The 21,397-nt window shown below is 39.1% G+C and overlaps 1 protein-coding gene across 1 annotated transcript in view; it reads right to left on the reverse strand.

The window, feature by feature from the left end:
- Positions 1 to 21,397, reverse strand: part of EPHA3 (EPH receptor A3) — a 176,293-nt gene that overhangs the window by 36,607 nt on the left and 118,289 nt on the right. Inside the window, 5 exon segments of the mRNA XM_030945987.1 lie at positions 3,362 to 3,416; positions 3,418 to 3,430; positions 3,880 to 3,982; positions 5,443 to 5,605; positions 12,462 to 12,586. Coding sequence (XP_030801847.1) covers positions 3,362 to 3,416; positions 3,418 to 3,430; positions 3,880 to 3,982; positions 5,443 to 5,605; positions 12,462 to 12,586 — 459 coding nt within the window.

The following is a 21,397-nucleotide window of genomic DNA, read 5'->3' on the forward strand; positions in this document are numbered from 1 at the left end:
GACCCTTCCAAAGTAACAAAAAAGGGGCAAGGAACAAAATGTGTTGCTACAGTCAACCTGACATGTTCTTAGGAATATATTAAGAAATCAGATTAACTCTTTTTTTTTTTTTTAATCCAAGTCAATCAACAAGACGCATAATAAGAAACTTATACATTAAAAAAATGCACCCCTGCCTCAATCTCTCTGCCAGAACATTCAAGGATGGCAGATAATTGTCCTGAATAAAGGCTGGTTCTAGAGCTTTGCTCCCCATACATCCATGTTATTATTTTGGGCACCTCTAGAGTTTCTTGGCTAGGGATTGCTGGAAGAGATCATTGCCAACCTTTGCCTCCAACAAAAACGCTGAAAGCAAGCACAGCCTCATTCCTCCTGCCCAGCTCAAAGCCTTGCTTGTGTTTGCACCCAGTCCCTTCTGTGCTTGCCTCTGTTGTACTCATTTTACAACAGGAATATGTTTTATTAACAAAAAGTGGAATACCCAGCTCGAAGTTTTCTGCTTCTGACACAAACCCTACATTCCCAGACATGTATTCCAGCTTTCCCTAACTGCACCAGTAGGTCTTGTAAAAGATATTAACTCCTTCAACAAACATTGCTCTGACCCACTCAGTAATATCCTTTCCAGCTTAGCATTATTATACTGCAGCAATTTTTTCACTGCTAAAATAGTTAAACCTTTTTTTGCTGGGGTTGCAAAGATGGGGAAAAAAAACCTTCGGACCTTGAGAGCACAAAATTGTTTTATCAAACAATGAAAGTGTGTGTATAAAAAGAAAAAAACCCCTCAATTTTATGGGGATTTATTGGCCTCAGACTATAATCATACCAGTTATGATAACTGGGTAACACAGCAACAAACAAAAAAAAAAGATAAAACTGAGTTCCCAAGCTAATTGCCTTGAAAACAAAGCAAAGTAAGAGCCATGCTCCCAAGGGCTGTGTGTGCACAGCCTTAAAAGCCAACTGTGCTTCCTTCAAGAGCCTGATGATTACAGAATTACCTGCAAGTAAAACAAAAAGTAATTGGCTGTATATTGCTGTTGGTTAAAAATCTTGTAAATGCTCCTTCCCGTCCATGCTGAATGTACATTACAGGCCCCCTCACATCCCCAATAAAAATAACAATTAAAAGCTTCTGCACTGTGGGGTTTTTGGCTTGGGATTTTTAATGCTGACCCCAGAGGTTCCCAAGATCAGGTGATGGTGGCTGCAAGGAGAATAATCCCTTCACACCAATAATTAAGGGCAGCCTGTGCAGTAACTGGGTTCTGTCATGAAATACAGATAATAAACACGTGCACATGTGTTAAGCTGCACTACTTTACAGCTCATTCTGTGCAAACATAATAATTTACATTTTCATTTTAACGGCACAAATTGCCCTAAAGGTAGCAAAAAATAAAAAGGCCCAGCCAGAGGAGGCAAAGGGAGAGGATCTGAGGAGGTGAAACATTTTTGTTCCTTTGAAGTAATATTATAGGATTTGTAATAAGGCTGCAGGGAATAGCTCATGGCTGGAGCCTTTTTAAAAGTAATTCAGAGTAAACTGACTGAAATAAACCAGCTGCTATGTATAAGATGCTGAAAGTTTACGACAGCCATGGAAGTTACTTTGTCCTTTTTAGTTCATAGGAGCAATTTTCTTACTCTTTGGGAATGACTGTAATTTGGTAGATTGAAAACTTCAACAGCCACACACGTACATACTTACAAATTCTAACAGATAAATATCTGCAAAATCCATAACAAATAATTTTCAAGAACTTCTAACAGATATACCAGGCCCATGATTGGCTCTGGTCTTACTGCATAGTGAATCAGCATGGCACTACTCAGAAACCAGTACATAAATATCTAAAGCCAAATTAAAAGCAATTTAATCCACAGGAATTTAACAGCACTGCCATGTTTAAGAATAGTGATTGCAACTTTCCATTGTGTGGGAGTAAGGAGAGCAAATTCTGACCTGTTATTTGTCTGTGACACTTATTTTACTGGCTGCTTTTATTTTATAACCTCATTAAATTTGGATGATGAAGCATTAATTCTATGGGCCACATGTAACCTTAGAGATTTTTTTGAGAATAGTTGGTTAGCAGTTGTTGGGCTGCAGCTTGTGTATCCCCTGACAGAAGGAGACAGAAATTGTGGATATTCCTGCTCTTGGCTCTCTGGAGATAAGAAGAGGCAGGAAACTTTAAAGAATAATAATTTGAACAGTCAGAGAACAGTTATTCCATTGTCACGAGGATTGGGAAGCAGCTCTAATTTCCAGCTATTGCAGGTAAATCCCTCATTAAAATGTTAATTCACTTATATGTGGGAGGGGCCACAGCTCTTTTCTTGCAAACAGTAGAGTGCCAATGCTGTGTGCAAAAAACCCCACAGCTCTTTTCTTGCAAACAGTAGAATGCCAATGCTGTGTGCAAAAAACCCCACAGATATTAATGTTACAACATGCTAAACCACAGAAATACATGATTCAACCATGGTTTACAGGGTGTAGCAGGACACTCATCTGGAGTTGAAACAGTTTCAAAGATGAGCTATTGCTTCTTATTAAACAAAGCCTCATTAGACATCAAGAATTATGTGGGTGAAAAAAAAGATTTTCTTGTCTTGGTGTCTATTAGGGGCCTTATCTTTGCCTGTAAAGATTTAAAAATCCAAAGTACGGCGATTAAATGAAAAACCAACCAAGTAATCCTCCCATTCCTGATCAGGAATTAGGCTATCACCTTCTTTTCCCCTCAGCTTCTCCTGCTCCAAAATTAATTTTTGTCCTGTTTTAAAGGGTGTATGGATGGAGCTTTGCCTGTGAGCCAACCTTCAGGATCCACAGCTCTGCTATGGAAAAGTGTAACAAAATTATGCACATTGCAAAGGGGATCCAGAATCAGATTATTAAAATTATTTGTAGGTGAACTTTTTCAATCAAGTAATTTTCACAGCAGCTTTAGTGTTCATCAAGATGGGTTTAATTTATTTATATTTTGCTTTGGGAAAGGAAAATATATTTCTTAGACTTTATATAATGAGGAAGCTGTAGTTGTACTCTGGATTTCAGTGCTGCACAGCAGGATCAATATCACAATTCCAACCACATGCATTGTTTGAACATAGACAGAGATGTTTTGTTCATTGGTAACCTGAACACAGATGAAAGAAGTTGAAACAAAGAATAATTGTTTGGGGAAAATCCCCTTACCCACAAGAGAAGGGATAATTCTCTTCCTAATTTCACCCTGGTTTAAGTGAGGTATGGCTCTACTTTTTTTTTTTAATTGAAAAATATCAGTTACCTAGGGGAGGAATTCAACAGATCTAGAAGCATTAAAAGGCTTCAGTAACTTACAATGGCCATTCCCAAAATGCAGCCTTTTCTCATCAGTGCCATGTTTAGACTTTTTGATATCCACAGAATCTACAAGCAAAGAGAAAAAAAAATTAATACAGAGAATTTTATGTGTTAACTGCAGGTGGAAACAGAATAGAATGTTTTCCCTGCACAATTAAAAGCCTGTTTGAAAGTTTAATGATATTTACTTTCTCTGTGCCCTATAGAGGCATGTGATGTTCTCAGGGAATTTGAGGAAATTGGCTAATGAGAGGATTTGTTGATTTTTGACCCCTACAGTTTAATTTTACAATTGCCTGAGAATGTGTTTATAGCATTTTTTAACAACTGCTGCATGATTTGGGCTGCTAATGTGAGCGGGCTCATTACTGACTGAGAGCAGTGTTTGGAGCTCCTGGGCAGCAGACAAAGGATTAAAAAACAAGCACACCATGACACTCCATGTGCCACTGTCACCAGGGCCCCCCTGGGATGTGGCAACAGGAGAAAACGTGCAAATCAGACCCCAGACTCACCTCCCAATCAGGACATACACCACCACTGTGAGGAGGATGATGGCCACTGCTGCTGAAATGGCAATCAGCACCACCTGGCTGTTCTCACTGGAGATGGAGAAGGCTGCAAAGGCAACACAAAAACGTGTAAATAACCTCACACACATCTCATTGGTGACATCAGAATTTACATGCACAAAGGGGACAGGCATCATTGTATAACATTTGGTCTCCTGGCAGATATTTAATCCAGGACATAATTTCTCATCAAACAAATAAATACAAGAGAAGAAAACTTAAGACTCCAGCCATCTTTGCCAATTTACCAAAGCTGCTTCTGCTACTCTCAATCTTTACTCTTGCTAATTGTAGCAACTGCTGGCAAACTGATGCTAATATAAAAACATATACATAAATACAAACATACATGTCATGTATGCCATACATACTTTATGTCATACTCAGTAGGGAAAATTTCCGTGGCAAGAAATCCAATAATCATCACCTTCACTTCCTCTTCTGTATGATGGAAAGTGTTTTTAGGAGCTAATTTCCCAGCTAAGCCTGACAATATCCACATGAAGATTGTAGAAACCCAGGGCATGCAGGCATAGATGTCTACAGGGAAAATAAGGGCTATTTTCTGCCTTATTTTGGGTATCTCCCTGTGGTCCCTGAGCATGGAACTTTACAAAATGAACTGTTACAAAATGACAGGATGGCTTTAGACCTTTGGCGTGAGGGCCAGTCTCCAGCTACCATTCCTGGCCCACACGGGTTAGAGAGCCTCTGTTTAGGGTCACACCATCCCCATCAGTGCCTGTTACCCACAGCTGCACTGATTTAGGATAACGCGGTAACAAAGCAAGAAACTCATGCCATTTTTTGGTCATCTGTGTAATTTGTATGCTTCTTATTGAGATGTGCACCCCAGTCTCCTTCCACATTCTTACTTTTTCAATTTCCCCTTCTTTTGGTAACATTACTTTGCAGAGAAAACTCATTAACCTCTAAACTTCATTTTTTTTATCTGTGCAACTGATTGTTTCCTCCTCGCTGTAATTGTCCTATACTGAGTTCTAGTTTCAACTAGAACACCAAAGCTGCAAGTCACCATAACAGCAATTTTTAACTCTTTTTTTCTAAACATGAAGCTTATTTGTCTTTCAGAATAAGAGCTGGGGTGGAGAAGGAAGAAGTGGGGATGAAATACATAACATATCTCAAATATACACAGAATCAGGGTGAAAGATTTGGCTTGACACTACTCTTTGTTTTTCTATCACACCTCCTCCCTCAGCAGGAGCCACGGTCTAGCAAGGCATCAGATCTGGCCTGAGGTAGAAGTAGGGTAGGGAATGGAAGAAAACACCATCTGTGATAGTTCTGGGATGGAACTTTCTTTACAGCCTGTTTCAAGTTTAGTGATAAAACATAAAGTTATCCAGCAGTGCTACCAAGAAAGACACATCATAAATAGTTATGAGACACATTTCCTCAGCTATAGCAGGAGTGAAAGCAGCCATTGAGATCAGTCAGGAACTGGGCAGGATGTCAGCAAAAACCTTTTGAACAGATACATACAGTCTGGGCTGGTCTCAAACTCAAACTTGCGGCTGCTGGTGCCGTATCCAGCTGCAGTCCTGGCTCGGATTTGGAAGACATAGGTGGTGTCAGGCTTGAGGCCACTGATGGTCACATTGGTGCCCCTGGCTCTCAGAATTGTATAGCTTGTCTCTTGTTCCTGCTTTTGAAAAAAGACATCAGATTAAAACCACACCCTAAAAAAAAAAAAGCTGGTTGGTTCTGAATTACTATAAACATCCTGGAGACCACTGGTGTATTTTTGAATATTTATAGCCTAACAAACACTTGTGCAAACATTCATTTTCAATCATCTTTTAACAAGATACTTTAAATCATCAGATGGTATGGTATTGTCCTGTAAATTGAATACTAGACATGTTGAGTTTATGACATTTTATTAAATGGTTTTGCATAATTTTGTCCGTGGTCTATAATACAACAAGAAAATTATTAAAAGATTATTTAAAAAAACATAAATCAGATTTGCCTACTGCACTGAACTGGAAGTTGTAACAGCCCAACTTAGACATTTTAGGGCCCTGCAGAGCTGTTGCAGGATGCAGTTTTTACTGCTTCACATTTTACAAGACAGTGGTTGCCTCTATAACAGTCAGAAGGGAAACCCCACTCAGGCTCCTCAGCTCAGCAAAAAGGCAGATTTAGCTGATTTTCTATTATGCTATAAAAACTATGAGATAGTTGTGTCCATCCTCATTTGGACAAAACCACACTGAACTCAATCCTGGACTATGTTCATAAACCCCCTCTGCTTGAGAGTCACCTATGTCTGACATAATGTCTTTTATATAAAATAAGAGGAGGACTGGTTTGTAATTTGGTAAGTTTGGATACACTTCACACTGTGTAAAAAGCTAATCCTGACAAAAGTATGTCTCTGTCCCACTGTAAGCACATAATCTTAACATCTAAGCATGCATTTGGGGCCTGAGGTACTGCTTATTTTACTAAAGCCATCTTGTACCAAAAGAGCATTTTTGGCTTCCTAAATATGGCAGCTGGAACTGTCTCAGGAAAAAAAACCCTCTTGGCCAGCAGCCACACATGTGGGAAACTGTGAGAATCTCAATTGTTTAGGTTCCACAGCATGAACTTTTTTTTTTATTCTGGAGGTGGTGGGGATTTCATGTGATGCCCTTTTGCTTTGAGCCCCATGCAGAACACTGTGGCCATTGAATCCTGTCGGGCTGAAAGCGGCAGCCCAGCGCAGGCACGTCGGATGCAGAGCATCTCACCCAACCCTCATCATGTCTGATGGCTTTGCATTAGCTGCTCAGGGGCTGACATTTTCACTCTGACAACTCTGCAGTGCCAATGCACGAGCTCAGGGGTTGGAAAACACCCAACACACTCATTGCCATTTCACCTCCAGGTGTAAAGTTCAAGTGACTGGAGTTGTTTTAGTGTGTTTGCTCTGCTGTCTGCAGGAATAGAGTCAGGATATTCTAGGTTAGTAGGTGAACATCAGAAACTGCTCACTTTGGTGCTAAAGAAGCCTAAGTGCCCTGTTCTTGGCAGTACTTTGATATACAGAAACAGAAACATTTACACCATGGTTAGGAAAATTGCCAGAATCTCCATGTAGTATTCAACATTATGCCTGTGAGAAATCACAATGAAAGGAAAAAAGGAAGAAAAAAAAAATTTAAGAAAACAGAAAAAGGAGCTAAGCTTGTGCCTAAAAGTTACCATCCAGAATCTAAACCTCAGACAGGGTGAGCTGGACCCAGTCTTCAAAGAATGACTATAAAAATGTTAACCATGGCCCATTTTCTTTGCATAGTAAAAATAAAAAGGAAATCAGCATTGGACCTCCTCAGAGTTTCCCAATACTTCTTTAAAGAGATCTCTGTTCTAAATTCAGGGGAGCAAATTTACAGGAAGGCACTGTAAAGAGCTAACAGGCTTGTGTAAAATTATTTATTTTTGAACTAACAAAGGCCTAGTATTATAATTTGCAGGCTTTCCTTATCTCGTCATTCAGTTGGATGTAGGCAACTATTTTAATTTCAAAGACATAATAATCTTGTCTTTAAAACACAACATCTTTTGTGTATGCTATGACTGAACATTCATTTTGATCTCGCTTCAGGCTGCTTTTATGAAATGCAAACATTTCTTTCTGGTGCAGATACATACGTGCAAGGGAAAACAGAGTCATGGCCCTGTCTGTTAATAATCCACATTGGAACTTGGAAAATAAACCTTTAAAACAATGGTATGGAGGATGTCATGGTATCTCTAGTTTATGGGAAGCTTTTTACACACATATTTTGTAAGTCATTTTTTATGTTAGTAGTAATCAAATCAGTGCAACACCACATAAAAGCCCAAGTTTATCTTTCCTGGGGATAAAGGAAAACTTCAGAGATACAGCACTAGAGCTGCCATAAGCAGAAGGAATACACAAAAAGGAGAGTCAGTCCTTGCCAAGCAGAACTTCAACCAAACACTCTGAGGATAAATTTGAGCTTGGATGCACAAAGCAATTTCTTCCTGAATATTTCTGCATAGTTTATCAGACACAACCTTTGCTGGGAAGCACATCCTACTGCTGTTAGGGTCTCATTTGCAAGTGACATTTTATAATTTTACACTTTGTTTTACAAAAATCATATTTTGGAGACATTTTAAATTGATACCAGGAAGGGTGAATGGTTTGCCCTTTTCCAGATAAGCACAGAAAGTGCTTATATTATAGAAGGAAAAATAGTTTTTCCATCAGCTTCATGTGCACTTGAGAGGCCAAAACCTGAGTACACATTTCTGGGAGGAGACCATAGCCCTGATACAGCTTTCCTTATTGCCAGAAGTGAGCTCTGCATGGATATGACATTTCCTACAATTCTTGTGGTGTATTCATGGTCTACCTGCACTTAAAGCCAGAAGAATTAGAGTTGAAAATCAACAAAGTGATTTGAATATAATGCACTTTTTCAGCCTCAAAGTGCAGAGTTCTGTGTTGGCTGTAACCACTGATCACACAATTCCTATGATGGCAAAAGCAAATCTATTTTAGCAACCTGAGCCTGAAGCTGAATTTCAATCACTGTTTGCAGAAGACTCCATCTTAATAAAGAGTACGTGATTTAATTGTAAGCCACATATTTAGTTGTAACAATTAATAGTTTATGAGTGATGTTTAAGAGATGGCTTTTTTCTGTACCTTCACATGACAAGATACTCCTTCAAGAGAACATGATTATGTGAACAAGGACAAGGAGGAGGCAAGAATAGGGCTTGGGCAAGGGAAAAACATGGCTTTGTTATTTATGCACTGTGATGGATGAGACACTTAAAATTCAACACAGCATTATATGGATGAACTAAACTGAGGTGTCATTTAGTACCATTAACTTAACATAAAATGTTACGCCTTACCATAAAATAAATGCCTAAAAATTCCATATGGTCTCCCTCTGAAAGAAGATTTTGTGTCTTTTAAATGTTTTGAATAAACATTGATGGGGCTTCATAATAAAGCTCTAAATTGTATTTTTTTTCAAAAATACAATTCTATTCCAAATACTGCTTCTGAAAAACTGCCACTCAGTTCATCATGCTATGAAGTGCTCAAAGTTTGGTTGGATGGGGCTTTGGACAACCTGGATAGTGGAAATTATCCCTGCCTATAGCAGGGGGTCACGGATGATCTTATAAAGTTCCTTTCCAACCCAGGCCACTCTGATTAATTCCAACGAATTCAAATAGTTTCCTAAAGCTGTAGCAACTAATTTCTTTAGACACAGATAAAGTTCTGCTCTTTCAGCTACACAAAGGCAATAACTGGTGAAAAAACCCCAAATGAGCAGGTTAATTAACTGCCCTTGAGAAACTGAATGTATTTCACATATTTTATGACAATAATCCACGAGAAAAAAACTGCAAGACATTACAATTTATATACGTGACATTGTATTTTTTATTCCAAATCTCTTGTAATATCCTAAATACCTTAAGACCAGCTTAGCAAAATAATGCCACGAACAAGATATATGACAGAATTGGGCTGACCTGCATTGCTCTATTAATGCTCTGTCTTTTAATTTCTAAGGGATGACAAAAGACATATCAAGTGAAAACAAGCAGGATGAAAAAGGATGGCTGAACATAAACCATCTACCAGCAATCAGGTATGACTTGTCAGGAGAAATACCCAGATTTGCTAACTCTGAAGGGTTTATTTCCACTTAACAGCAGTGGATTTTCTGATGAGCACAACCAAGATGATTTCTGAAGCAGAAAAATCAAATGGACTGGACCAGTTTGAAAAGAAACCTCTCCTCTTAAAAGAGGAGGGAAGGAAGCATGCTCAGAGATGCCAGACTGAAAAACAGCATCTTTCAAAGGTGTTTGGCGGAGGAATGAAGAGTAACAATTCTGCATGAGCTGCTCTTGCCTCAAGCAAGTTTATCAGAGAATTAGTTTTGAACCTATTTGCAAAGCTTAAAAATACATAGATTCAAGTCTCCTGACAACAGATTTGCTTTTTAATTTTTTCCCCCTCATAAACCCTGAGGAATAGGCTTCTGAGTCCCCAAGGGCCTGCAGAACACATATTAAAAGCACTGGTGCCAGAAAGGTTGGCTTTTTAAAAGCCTTTTGCTCTAAATGGTCTGGCTCCCATTGTCAAGCACTTGGCTCCCTGGTTTAAGAAAACTGTCTGGTGCATATGAACTCTTGATCACAGACTTCAAAGGGGAGAAACACATGTGCAAGATCAGCCCCCAAAGACTGGTGGGTTGTCTTATAAAGCTGTCTTCTGACAACCAAGTGCTCCCTGAGAGTGGATACACCCGGTGGGAATAGGAGCTGTGCGCTCTGTCTGTGCATAAAACAGCACTGCATAGCAATTTTTGTGAACAGAAAACCCCAATTTCGGTGTAGAAAGATGATCAAAAAATCTCAAACCAACACAAATACAACTTATATGTGATTTAATTAAAATTAACTGAATGTGCACAGCAGGGGAAAAAATCTCTCCCTTTGGGGCAAGTAAAACCCAAGAGATCACCTGCGCTGTTTTTGGCTGGGGTGGAATTAATTTTCTTCACAATATCCAGCTGTAGCTTTGGGAATTGCACTGAAAACAGACAGGTTTGATAATAGAGAGATATTTTTGTTATTGCTGAGCAGTGGTTGCAGTGTCAAGGCCTCTTACACCTTTCCAAAGAAGAGACCGGGGGTGAGCAAGGATTTGGGAGGAGAAAGAGCCAGGACAGCTGATCCCAGCTGAGCACATGCATACCCCATCCCACGTGGCACCATGCTCAGCTTCTAAGGCTGGGATAGAAGGAAGAGGGGGATATTTGGAGTGTTGGCATTTGTCTTCCCAAGCCCTGCTTTCCTGGGGATGACTGAAATTAATCCTGTCCCAATTGAAATTAAAGAAAAACCAACAATGTATAAGTCCACAGATGCTGCTCCATTGAATAAGACTGAGTTGAAATGTTTTGGATGATTTCTTTTTCCCCCATTATCACCAGCACATGGTATGTTTAGATTTTTACCAAGGTCTTTGAAGGTTCAAGTGCTCAGCAAAAAAACTCTTCCCAAAATCAGATTGCATAAATTTGAGAGAAATATTTTCAGCATCCAGCCTTCTGATCCTCTTTCTTCATCTGAAGATCAGGCATGAGCTACCAACACCACATTATCCCACTCCAAAGCTCCATGAAAAAGAAATTTCTAAAGATTAACTGAATACTCATGGAGTATTTTTAACAGCATTTTTTAGAGGATATTATCACTACATCTTCACTGGTATGTATGAAATATAAGCCTGATTATTAGATATAAAGACTGTTAGCTAATGCTCAATTAAACCAAAATTCTGGCATTTTTTTCAAAGTTTGTTAATTGCAGGAGCAATATATCAAATAGACCTATCAATAGATCTATGAAAAAATGGCTAAGACCACACTCTTCAATCTCCACAACAATTTATGGTCTTTTCAATTCTATCAGTAAGACCTCCTAAAAACATTCTGTTACAAAGACTTCTTTTGTAAATATAGATCTCTATAGGATGTCTAAATAAACAGTCATAAATAAAAGAAAATGCCAATAAAAAGCAGAAAGTAGATTTTCTTTCATTTGTAGTCATTTGCTTGCAATTTATGAATAATTCAGTCATTCATAAAAACAACTTTCACAGTGCAAACCAGCCCAGTAGGCCAGCGAACATTTTCCAAAAAATTTTCATGTAAAAGATGCTCATGCTACAGGGAAGTGCCACCAGCATGTGGGTAAATGGATGGACACTGACAGCATGATAGAACAGCATAATAACAAAATTTTAGTTCAGAAAATAAGAAAATAAAAGAATTACATATTGACTGCATTACTCTGTGTTTGTGTGATGGGCTTGGAGATTCCTCATGAGGAACAACTGAGGGAGCTGGGGGTGCTCAGCCTGGAGAAAAGGAGACTCAGGGCTGCCCCCATCACTCTCTACAGCTCCTGAAAGGTGCCTGTGCTCAGCTGGGGCTGGGCTCTTTCTCCAGCAGCACTGACAGAACCAGAGCACACAGCCTCCAGCTGCACCAAGGGAAATACAGGTTGGATATCAGGAAAAAGATTTTTACATAAAGGATGATAAAGTTCTGGAATGGCTGCCCAGGGAGGTGGTGGAGTCCCCATCCCTGGGTATGTTTAATAAAAGTCTGGATGTGGCACTGGGTGTCAGGGTTTAGTTGAGGTACTGGGGCTGGGTTGGACTCAATGGTCTTGAAGAGATCAAGCGTCAAGGATCAAGAGATCTTGAAGGTCTCTTTCAGCCTAGTTAGTCTGTGAATTCTGTGAACTTGGTAGACAGCACAATGATTTCGCTTTGCATTTCCTGATGTTCTCATCACCAAAAACTGAGCAGTTCCAATGCTCAGTGCTGTTGAGGCAGGCTGTACAAACCTGAGTGTTTCTGAACCCTTAACACAGGCAAGATGCAATGATTTCATCCCAGCAGTGCTGAGCAAACCGCTCCTCTTTGACCTTCCCACCTTTTCGTAGTATTTGACCTCGTAGTCCAAGATGATCCCGTTGGGATGCTCAGGCTCCTGCCAGGAGAGGGACACGCTGTTCCTGGACGTCCTGTCCTTCCTTATGACTGTGATGGGGGATGGAGCTGCAGAGGGGGCAGGGGGAGAGGGGAGGGAGAGAAGCAAACTGAGTTTATCTCTGTTCCAGCTTTTGGCAAAGAGTGAGGTTTTCATTTAATCCAGCAAAGGTCTGGCCCCGCACTGACAGCAGCAGCTGGATTGCAGCCGTAGTACTCCTGCCTTGGAGCACCCTGGCCTCATGGAAAACCAGCTGAGATTTTCTCCTCCACTGGAGGAGGACTGGTGGCAAGGCAGCAGATGGTTTTGATCTGCTACTACAGTGTAAGCAATGAAATATATTCAGTGGGAAATACAGAGTAAAATAGCAGCAGTACCTGTTTGTTATAATGCCGAGGTATTATCATTACCAGACTCTGCAGAACTCTGACTTTAGACTTTCCTAACATTTTGATAAGAAAGTCTAAAAGGGTGCTGGGATGCATTAAAGTACAAGGAGCTCCTGGTACTCGTGGCTGGGAATAACCATCAGCACAATTCAGCCTCTTTGGCATCATTATTTGGTTAAGTTCTTCAGAGGAAAATTGCTCCCATACACTCTTCACTTTTCACCACATTTCTTTGAAAATGAAAATTCATAAAAAAGGAAAACCTAAACTGCAAAATAGCATAATTTTTTTTATGTGCATTGATCAGGGTTAGGCACGACAATTGATTGCATACCATAGGTTCACACACCACCCACAATGTGGAAATAGTATCAGTGTTAAACACACACATAAAAAAATAATAATTACTTAAGATTCTTGAACATTGGTTCAATTTTAGACCACCCAGATCCATAAGTTGTTCCAAGACCCGGTCTGGGTTTCCTGGACTCACTGAAAGCCGTGCAATTTTTAAAAATTATTTTGTTTTGTTTCTTTTGGGTTGACTTCCCACTCCAAATGCTTCTCTTCCATGGCTTTGGCTAAAATTCATCAGATTGTATTTTACAGATCACACACTGGAGGTTGTAACTGTCATTTAAAAAAAAATCTTTTACTAATAAACAGCCTTTTATCTTAACATGTAAATAAAATCTGTTTATAAGTTCAACATTTGCTATCCTAATAAAAAGGCTCTAGAGCTGATCTCAACAATTTAGTATCGGCTGAATCCTCTGAAGCTTTTATTGTTCATATAAAACTAGCTGCACTTTACAGGCATGACATATTTGCATGCTTCAGCCAATGCCCTATTTGGGTTCTCATTTTTGCAAAAGAACTTTCAGAAGTCAGGAGAAAAAAAAATTAAAAAAGAAAAGAAAATGAAAGAAAAAGAAAGGTTTTAATTAAAATTAATTTCTGAAAATTCATTCTGTTTTTGATTTTGCTGAACTTCCAGCAAAATATACTTTCTAGTCCTGAGTCATAATCTAAGTATTGAATTCCTCCTTTAACATAGTGGAGGATCTACTTTTTCATGTTCATTCCAGGCTGAACACATCCTCTGAACTGCATTTTCACATTTCACACGGTTCACAAAATATTAAAAAGTGACAATTTTTTTTTCTTTTCTTCCAGCAGGAGGAATTTATCCTGAATTTAAATTCCTAAAATCAGTCTGGGAGAAGCAGACAGGATTTGTGTGCAACAAACATCCTTCAGCAATTCCACTTGAATCCCACAAAGCAGTGTCGGAGCCAAAACACAAAGTGCTTAGCAGGCTGAACTTCCCTGCTGTAGCCAGCTCCATGGGAACTCATACATCCATACTTGCTGCTTTTATGCTCTCCTAAGTCATTTTTATGTCTTCTTTTCAAGTCAAGCTATTTATCCCTCTTTTTTTCTTTTTTGCTATGTGAATAGATTATCAACCCCAGTACCCAGCTGGTAACACTTCCCATTAAGGTAAAATTAATACTGATTTTATGAATAATTAATATATGATTAACAGAAATGGCTTTTCCCCTAATAAATTATGGTAATTTTGCTCTAAAAGATTCTCAGGGCAGGCTGAAACAATCTTGCATGCTCCAATACAGACAAACTTTTAAAAACAAGCTTTCTCCTAACACAGTATTAATTATTTTGAGTTCATTTGCACACATCTCTGCAGATGCTACCAGTAACTTATCTCGCAGCAGTTTATTAGAAAACATCTGCTCTGCAGTTATCAATAACATTATAAAACATTCATATACCTTCCCTAATCCCCAGGGTTCCCAAAGCTGCTCAGAAATGAGACATCCAGAGTGTCTGGCAAACCAGAATCCCACTGCATGGGCTCAGGGAGGGGAGATAAATAATCAAGGGAACATCATGTTTCAGCCACCTTTGATCCCACACCAAGGTGAGACAAAATGGAAAAAAATCCCAGCACAAAACCTTTCTTTGCAGTTTAGTGAGAAGCTGGATTGTCACAGTTTTAAATTTTAATGCATTTTTTTTTTTTGCTATACTTGTTAGATGAGTGGGTTTGAAAAGTGCTAGAAATCTTGAACCCAATTAAAGAAATATCTTGTTCAGATAACTTACAAGTTTATGCTTAAATCTACTGCAATCAATGAATTTAAGAAAGAGTTAAGGTAACCTGAACATGGCCCCAACCCAGGGCTGGGGTGTAATTCGGAGAAATAACCTGACATTTGGACCATTTAATTAATTTCTTGTTGTACCCATACCTAGAATACAATGTAAAACTTAATAAGCTGTAAATACTAATAAGTTCTAAATACTAATAAGCTCTAAATAATAATAAGTTCTAAATACTGTATAAACAGAAGTCAGCCTTAATTTTCATTTTGTAACATCAGAGCATCTCAGTTACTGTATTTCACTATTTAATTGGAAGTGTCTGAAAATGCAGCAAAGAGAAAAATCAAAGTAAAGGCAGTTAACATTATAAACCAATAAACAGTGAAGGCATCACCATGTGCAACAATGCTTAGACTTTATTTCTCCATATGAGGGAGAGAGAATCAAGAGTTTCCTAAAGAGAATTAAATAACCACAATAGGACGAAGATGGAATTCAAAATCAGGCTACAAAAAGGAAGAGAAATATATGATATTTAGAACAGCCATTTATCATCAAATTTCCATTATTTTTCTATCTTAAATTGAAAATTAAAAATTAAATTTCTATTTTAAAGCTGTGGCTCTCGCTGACAAAACAACTGGGTTAGCAAATAATGAGACATTATTAAGCTTTTTAGGATGAATTGAAATTTTAAAAACTATATGAAAGTATCAACAGGCATGCAAAGGTTAAGTTAGTTCACCATTTAGAAAACTTGCACCTAAAGGTAAAACTTAAGGAGAGTACTTTTTTAGACTAAGATGATGTTTCAGTGATTTTTAAAATAATCCCATGTCTTGTATGCTGCCAGGTATTTACATTTTTATCAATATTTTGATTAATGTATTAGCACTCAACTTCTTCACTTGAATAGCAGCTGGGCTTTTCTGACTAACTTTAGGCTTGTGTGGACATATATGAAGAGTTTGAGTCCCAGCAGTCCCATGCATTGCACAGGGAGGCATTTTTACACTTCACATGGTTCGAATTTGTCTGGCACTGCAGCCTAACTGCTTTGAGCACTTAACAGGAACCTTGAAAACTCCCTGGAGCTAAGAGGGGAAATGTACTTTGAGCGCTCGCTGTTGTTAGGTAGCATTTGTGACAACTGGGAATGTGGATGTTGAAAAGGTAACAAACACAATGATTCAGGGAGCTCAGGCTCAAGTGTAAAAACCTCCTTAGTCATGACTATTAAAGGTGCAAGCAAATAACATGAAGGATCTGCAGAGACGACAATAAAACTCTGCTCAAATTGATTTCCCACTGAAACTGACCCCAACAGATGACTTGTTTTCCTCCAGTTTAATAGCAGCTATATATAAATTTCCTTATTGACTTTTTCCTTATTCCTTGGTTATTGTTTTCATATGTGACTGGCTTACAGATGTATAAATGCACTGAAAGAAAATTCCCTGTCCTGTGAAAGGGAGAACTCAGTATTAACTCTGCGAAGGCACATGTGTACAACTGCTGAAACATTTAGAGTCCTATTGTTTCTGGCTTAGGTTTCTAGGTCACAAATTACATTTTAGTAAAGGATTTAATTCTAAAATGACTCACAGCTCACTTCCAGCTTTTGCTTGCAAACAAGAGTAAAATATGCTTTGCCTTTCCAAACTATGCTGAAAGATGGTGACCAAGCAGAATTGACTGTTCTACTCAATTTTTAACTTTTGCCCTGCTGAAAAAAGGGAAGGCTTATTCCTTCTCCTTTCTTTAGAAAATTGATGCTTTTATTATCTAATCATAATACTGTAATCTGATATAACCTATAAATTTTCTTTAATGTCTATGATACCCTCAGGAGGTAATGTGGAACAAGAGCAGTAAATAAAGATCATAACCTGAAAATTAAATCTGCATTCTCTGATCCAAAGTAGGATCCACCGGGACTCAAACCTAAATCTGCCAGTCTTAGAGGACCAGCATCCAAGCCACAAAACTATCATGCAATTTAAAGTAGAAATACCAGTGTTTGAATGAACAAACTGATCTCTTGCTTGAAGAGAGTTTCTCTGGGACACTGGAGCCACATCCACAGTCAGGACAGGAGAGAACTCACCATGGTGCTGGCTCTGGTGCTGCTCATAATGCTCCACACACACATTTGGATTAGGATTAATGCAAAACCACCCAGCATCTGGATTTTTTGAGAACCAACATTTTATTTCTAGGTTTATCCATCAATTCCACTAGTCGATTTGTAAGAGTCCCAAGCACTGACTCACAGATCCCTGTAATGATGTCACACCTCCATGACACGGTCACACTAACATGAAGTCTGTGAACAGCTGTGCTTTTACTTGGAATCTTTAACACCTCCAGCATCTATTCCGTGGATTAGGGTAGAAGGGATTTATGAGAGTGTCCTGCTCACAGAAAGCAGGACCTGCCCTGTTTTCAACCTCCTCTGGCTGCACTCCTACTCACTTTCTCTCTTAAGCACTGCTACAGGATTGTGCTGAAGCAAGCAAGCCCCATCCCAGGGGCACATTCCAAGAAGGTCCCCAGGTACCTCCCAGGAGGCAGGAGGAGGAGGAGGAGGAAACAGTCCCACTTTAACAACTCTTTGGAAACCTGCTAAACCCTCCATGCTGCTCCTCCAGATACAACTCTCCACCACTTCAAGGCACGTGCAGGCACAGCCCTTTGCCCTTTAATCTTCAGGACACGTAGTTAAACCAGCACAGTGCCTGTGTTTGTCCTCCTGCACCTTTTCCTTGAGCCGGAGCAGGCTCCATCTGTTTCTATGACCTGGGCTGTAAAATGTCACCTGATTCTGTAACATCACTGGGTGACCATCAGCCTGAAGGTGATGTGCCTTCCACTCATCTCACATCAGCAAAAAGCCCCTCACACCAGCCCCAGGCTGGATCCTGGTAGGCTTCCATCATAAGGAAGAGGGTGAAAAGGCTCACAGTTTCTGGGAGAAGGACTATCAAGATCACATTTGCACATGTCAAAACAGGGAATGAAAGAAACAGAATGAAACTTCAAAGGCAAACTCAAGCAGGCTGCCATTGGATGAAACAAAGCTGGGCACATTTCTCCCAGAAACAGAAAAAAAAAAAAAAAAAAGTGGTTTGTTCATGGCTGTTCTGATGGATGACTGCCTGCATTATGGCAGAAGTGCCCAAATGCATCTGTGAAAGGCTCCAGCCTGTGGTTACAGACTCCAGAGTGGCTGCAGGCATTTCACAGGTGCTGAGGAAGAAAGACTGCAGGGAACTGGAAAGGGGGAAACAAGCAGCTTCAGCAGGAATTACACCAAAAGGCAGCTGCTTGATTTCCCTCTCAAGTGCACAGAAAGGCAACCTTCTGGGCAGCAGCTGTCACTGGACAAGTGATTATCAGAGATCATTTCTCACTTTTACAAATAAATTCTAAATTAAAAGAAAACGTCGTTAAGCGTAGCGCAATCGTGTTCTTGCTTCTCCCTCTTTTTATGAAAAGAGAGAGCAAATGCCTTCCCCAGAGCAAACAAAAGGTTTGATTTGCTCATGTGTTAAACACATGTACAATAAGTCATGGATATGCCATGTCTATTTGGGGAGGATCAGGCTGCACAAGGCACTCGCTTCAGAAACTGGAAATTATGGTGCTGTGGCATTCCCAGCTGTTATTTCAGAGAGGAGATAAATGCTGGATGTGCTTTCATAAGGATTCATCCCAAAGGTACTCACAACACAAATGTTATTCTTTCTGCTCTCTGTTGAGGTGGTGATGGTGGGAGCTTTGCAATAGTTCATATTTTTCACTGAATGTGTTAAGACCCTATCAGTTTAAATAAACTGTTTTTCTTTGCCTTCCCTACCTCTTTGTTACATTACCTTAGAGGATTTTAGACCCTCACATTTCCTGAAGTGTTCAGAAGCAAAAATTTATTCACCATGCTCACAACATCAACATTCGGGTGCTGAGCAGACTTTCCCTCTCTGTGATAATTTGATTATTTCCTCAATCAGAGAAACCCCATGCACAATGTAAGAATATACTTAAGAACTATCTCTGAAAAAGCCATTATCCAAAACTGGAGAAGACAATTGCCCTCAAATAAGTAATTTATGACACAAAATATTTTCTCTCCTTTTAAATAATCACCAAGAGCTCCTGAACTGGTCTGTCAGTAAGTATTTTCCACCTGCTCAGAACAGGAAAAGAAACAAAATTTCTCAAACTTCTTGCCCTGTCATTTGGAGCAGCTGCTTCTGTGGAGGTTCATCAGGAAAGAAGAACCTATGACCGAAAAGACTTGATAGGTGCTGACATCTTTCACATGCTTTTGGATTTGCAGATTATTTAATATTTTTTGTTTGATTTAAAAGATTTTTTTTAATATACACAGAGATATAGTTTACTAAAAGGAATGCTAAAAAACTCTTTTTGCTGTAGAAGCTGACACATATTATGCTCATAATTCCCATTGCAGGAACAGTCCCCAAACCCAAAGAAACAATTTTTCCCATCTCTCTCCATCTTTCAAATTGCCTTGAGGGAATTGCTTCAGAAAGCAAATTGGTAGCTGTGTTTACAATCAAGAGGAGCACAATTTCCCTCAGTGATTACTGAGAATGCCAGCACAGATAACAGAGAAATACACAAGTGTAAGGTTTATTATTTAACAGAGGACTAAGCATCTTGCTAACCTGCATTTCTTCATTTTTACTCTTGTACCAAACTAAGATAATAAATGAAGAAGACTAACAGAAGCAAGCAAAGAAAACCATTATCCAGTGACTGCTGAATAAAATCTCACTGTGATCTGTGGAAAAACCTACTAAAAGCTCTGGAAGAAGAGAAACTCTCTGAGCCACAAACTTCACCTGTGAACTTTCTGTCAGGTCAGGAGCGTTCACATGAGGACTGAAGAGCCCAGTGTGTGTGTCACAGACTTTGAAGCCTTGGCAGAGCTTCCTTGACGTTCAGGGGGAAAAGGGATCAAAGACTTTGCAGGCAGAACATCTTCAGCTAATAACAGGCTATGCATGGAGTGACATTGTTAAAAACACTTCCCTTTTATATCCCTAAAGGAGTTTTATTGAGTTAAAATGATCCTCGAATAGCCTCTGGGCTGAACTGTAAAACACATTTGAAGAGCGTAAAATCTTTATTTATGCCAGGAATGTTTGAAACTCAAAAGATAAATGTCATTCAGGAAAACAAGCATGTCCTAGGTATTCAGTACGTAATGGGGCACAGCTGTAATAACAGTCAGTGAACCAGAGACTCCCTGCATCATGTCATTAGCTCACTTTTAATAAGTCTATCTTCTTGTCCTTTTTATAAGGGCCATAGGGAAAGAAAGAAATATATCATCCCCCAAACATCTGTGCCTCACTCAAATTGTCTCTCTTAGAAGACAGATCTACTTAAGGGACTTGCCTTGGGATATAGGTTGTAAGTGCACACAACCCTCTCTAAATATGGATTTTATTTAAACAGGGAGCATCACACATCATTTGTGAGCTGCTGAAGACAGTGCAGTGCAGACTGAGCACATAAATAGCATCAAAGTACCTGCAAATAATCAAATACATACACTGAAACAAAGCTTGGGGCTGAACTTATTCCCTTGAAGCCAGAGATTTCAGGCAAATAAAATTCTGCTTCTGAGGAGGTTTTAACAAGCCTTCCAAGAAGCCACAGAAGTCTCTACTTAAAACAGGACTGAAAAATTGACTGGCTCTTTCTCCATTGTAAATGTTTATCCCTCCAAGCTGAAATTAACACATGGCTTGGAATTTTAAACCGCACAGGAAGATCAAGATATTGCAAACCCTTCAACACTCCTAATGATCTTAATTTCTCTATCTCTACCTTACTTTTGTTCAAAAGGTTATTTTTTAAATAATTTTCATTCTGGACTCTTGTAAAAATTCTGTAGTGCTTTACTGGTTACCTTCACCTTAAACAAACTGATTTCCTTTGTTTTTCATGCCTAGGTTCAATGATTATTAAACAAGTTACATGGCTTGTTCTGCCTCCTGGCTTTTAGAAGTATAAAAGATAAAAGAAAGAGACTCTAGATAATCAAACTTGTTGCTTGTCAAGGGAAGCTTGAGGTGATATAAAGTAGATCTGGGGTTTTGTTATTATTTATAATATAGCTTTGCATACATTATAAATGCCTCAGTTTGGATGCAGGGGTGGTTGCTCTCTAAGCTTCCACTAGGAAAAGTCTCTGACAGAGAAAGGAATCAAAATTTTGCAGGTGTACAACTGACCTGTGGAGGGGCCAAAACTCAGGGTTAGGCACTTTTAGTCTCTCAATTGAGAAGCATAATCACTTTCTACAATTAGGAAAAAACTGACATT

This window comes from Camarhynchus parvulus, chromosome 1, assembly GCF_901933205.1.
Source record: "Camarhynchus parvulus chromosome 1, STF_HiC, whole genome shotgun sequence".
NCBI lineage: Eukaryota > Metazoa > Chordata > Aves > Passeriformes > Thraupidae > Camarhynchus > Camarhynchus parvulus.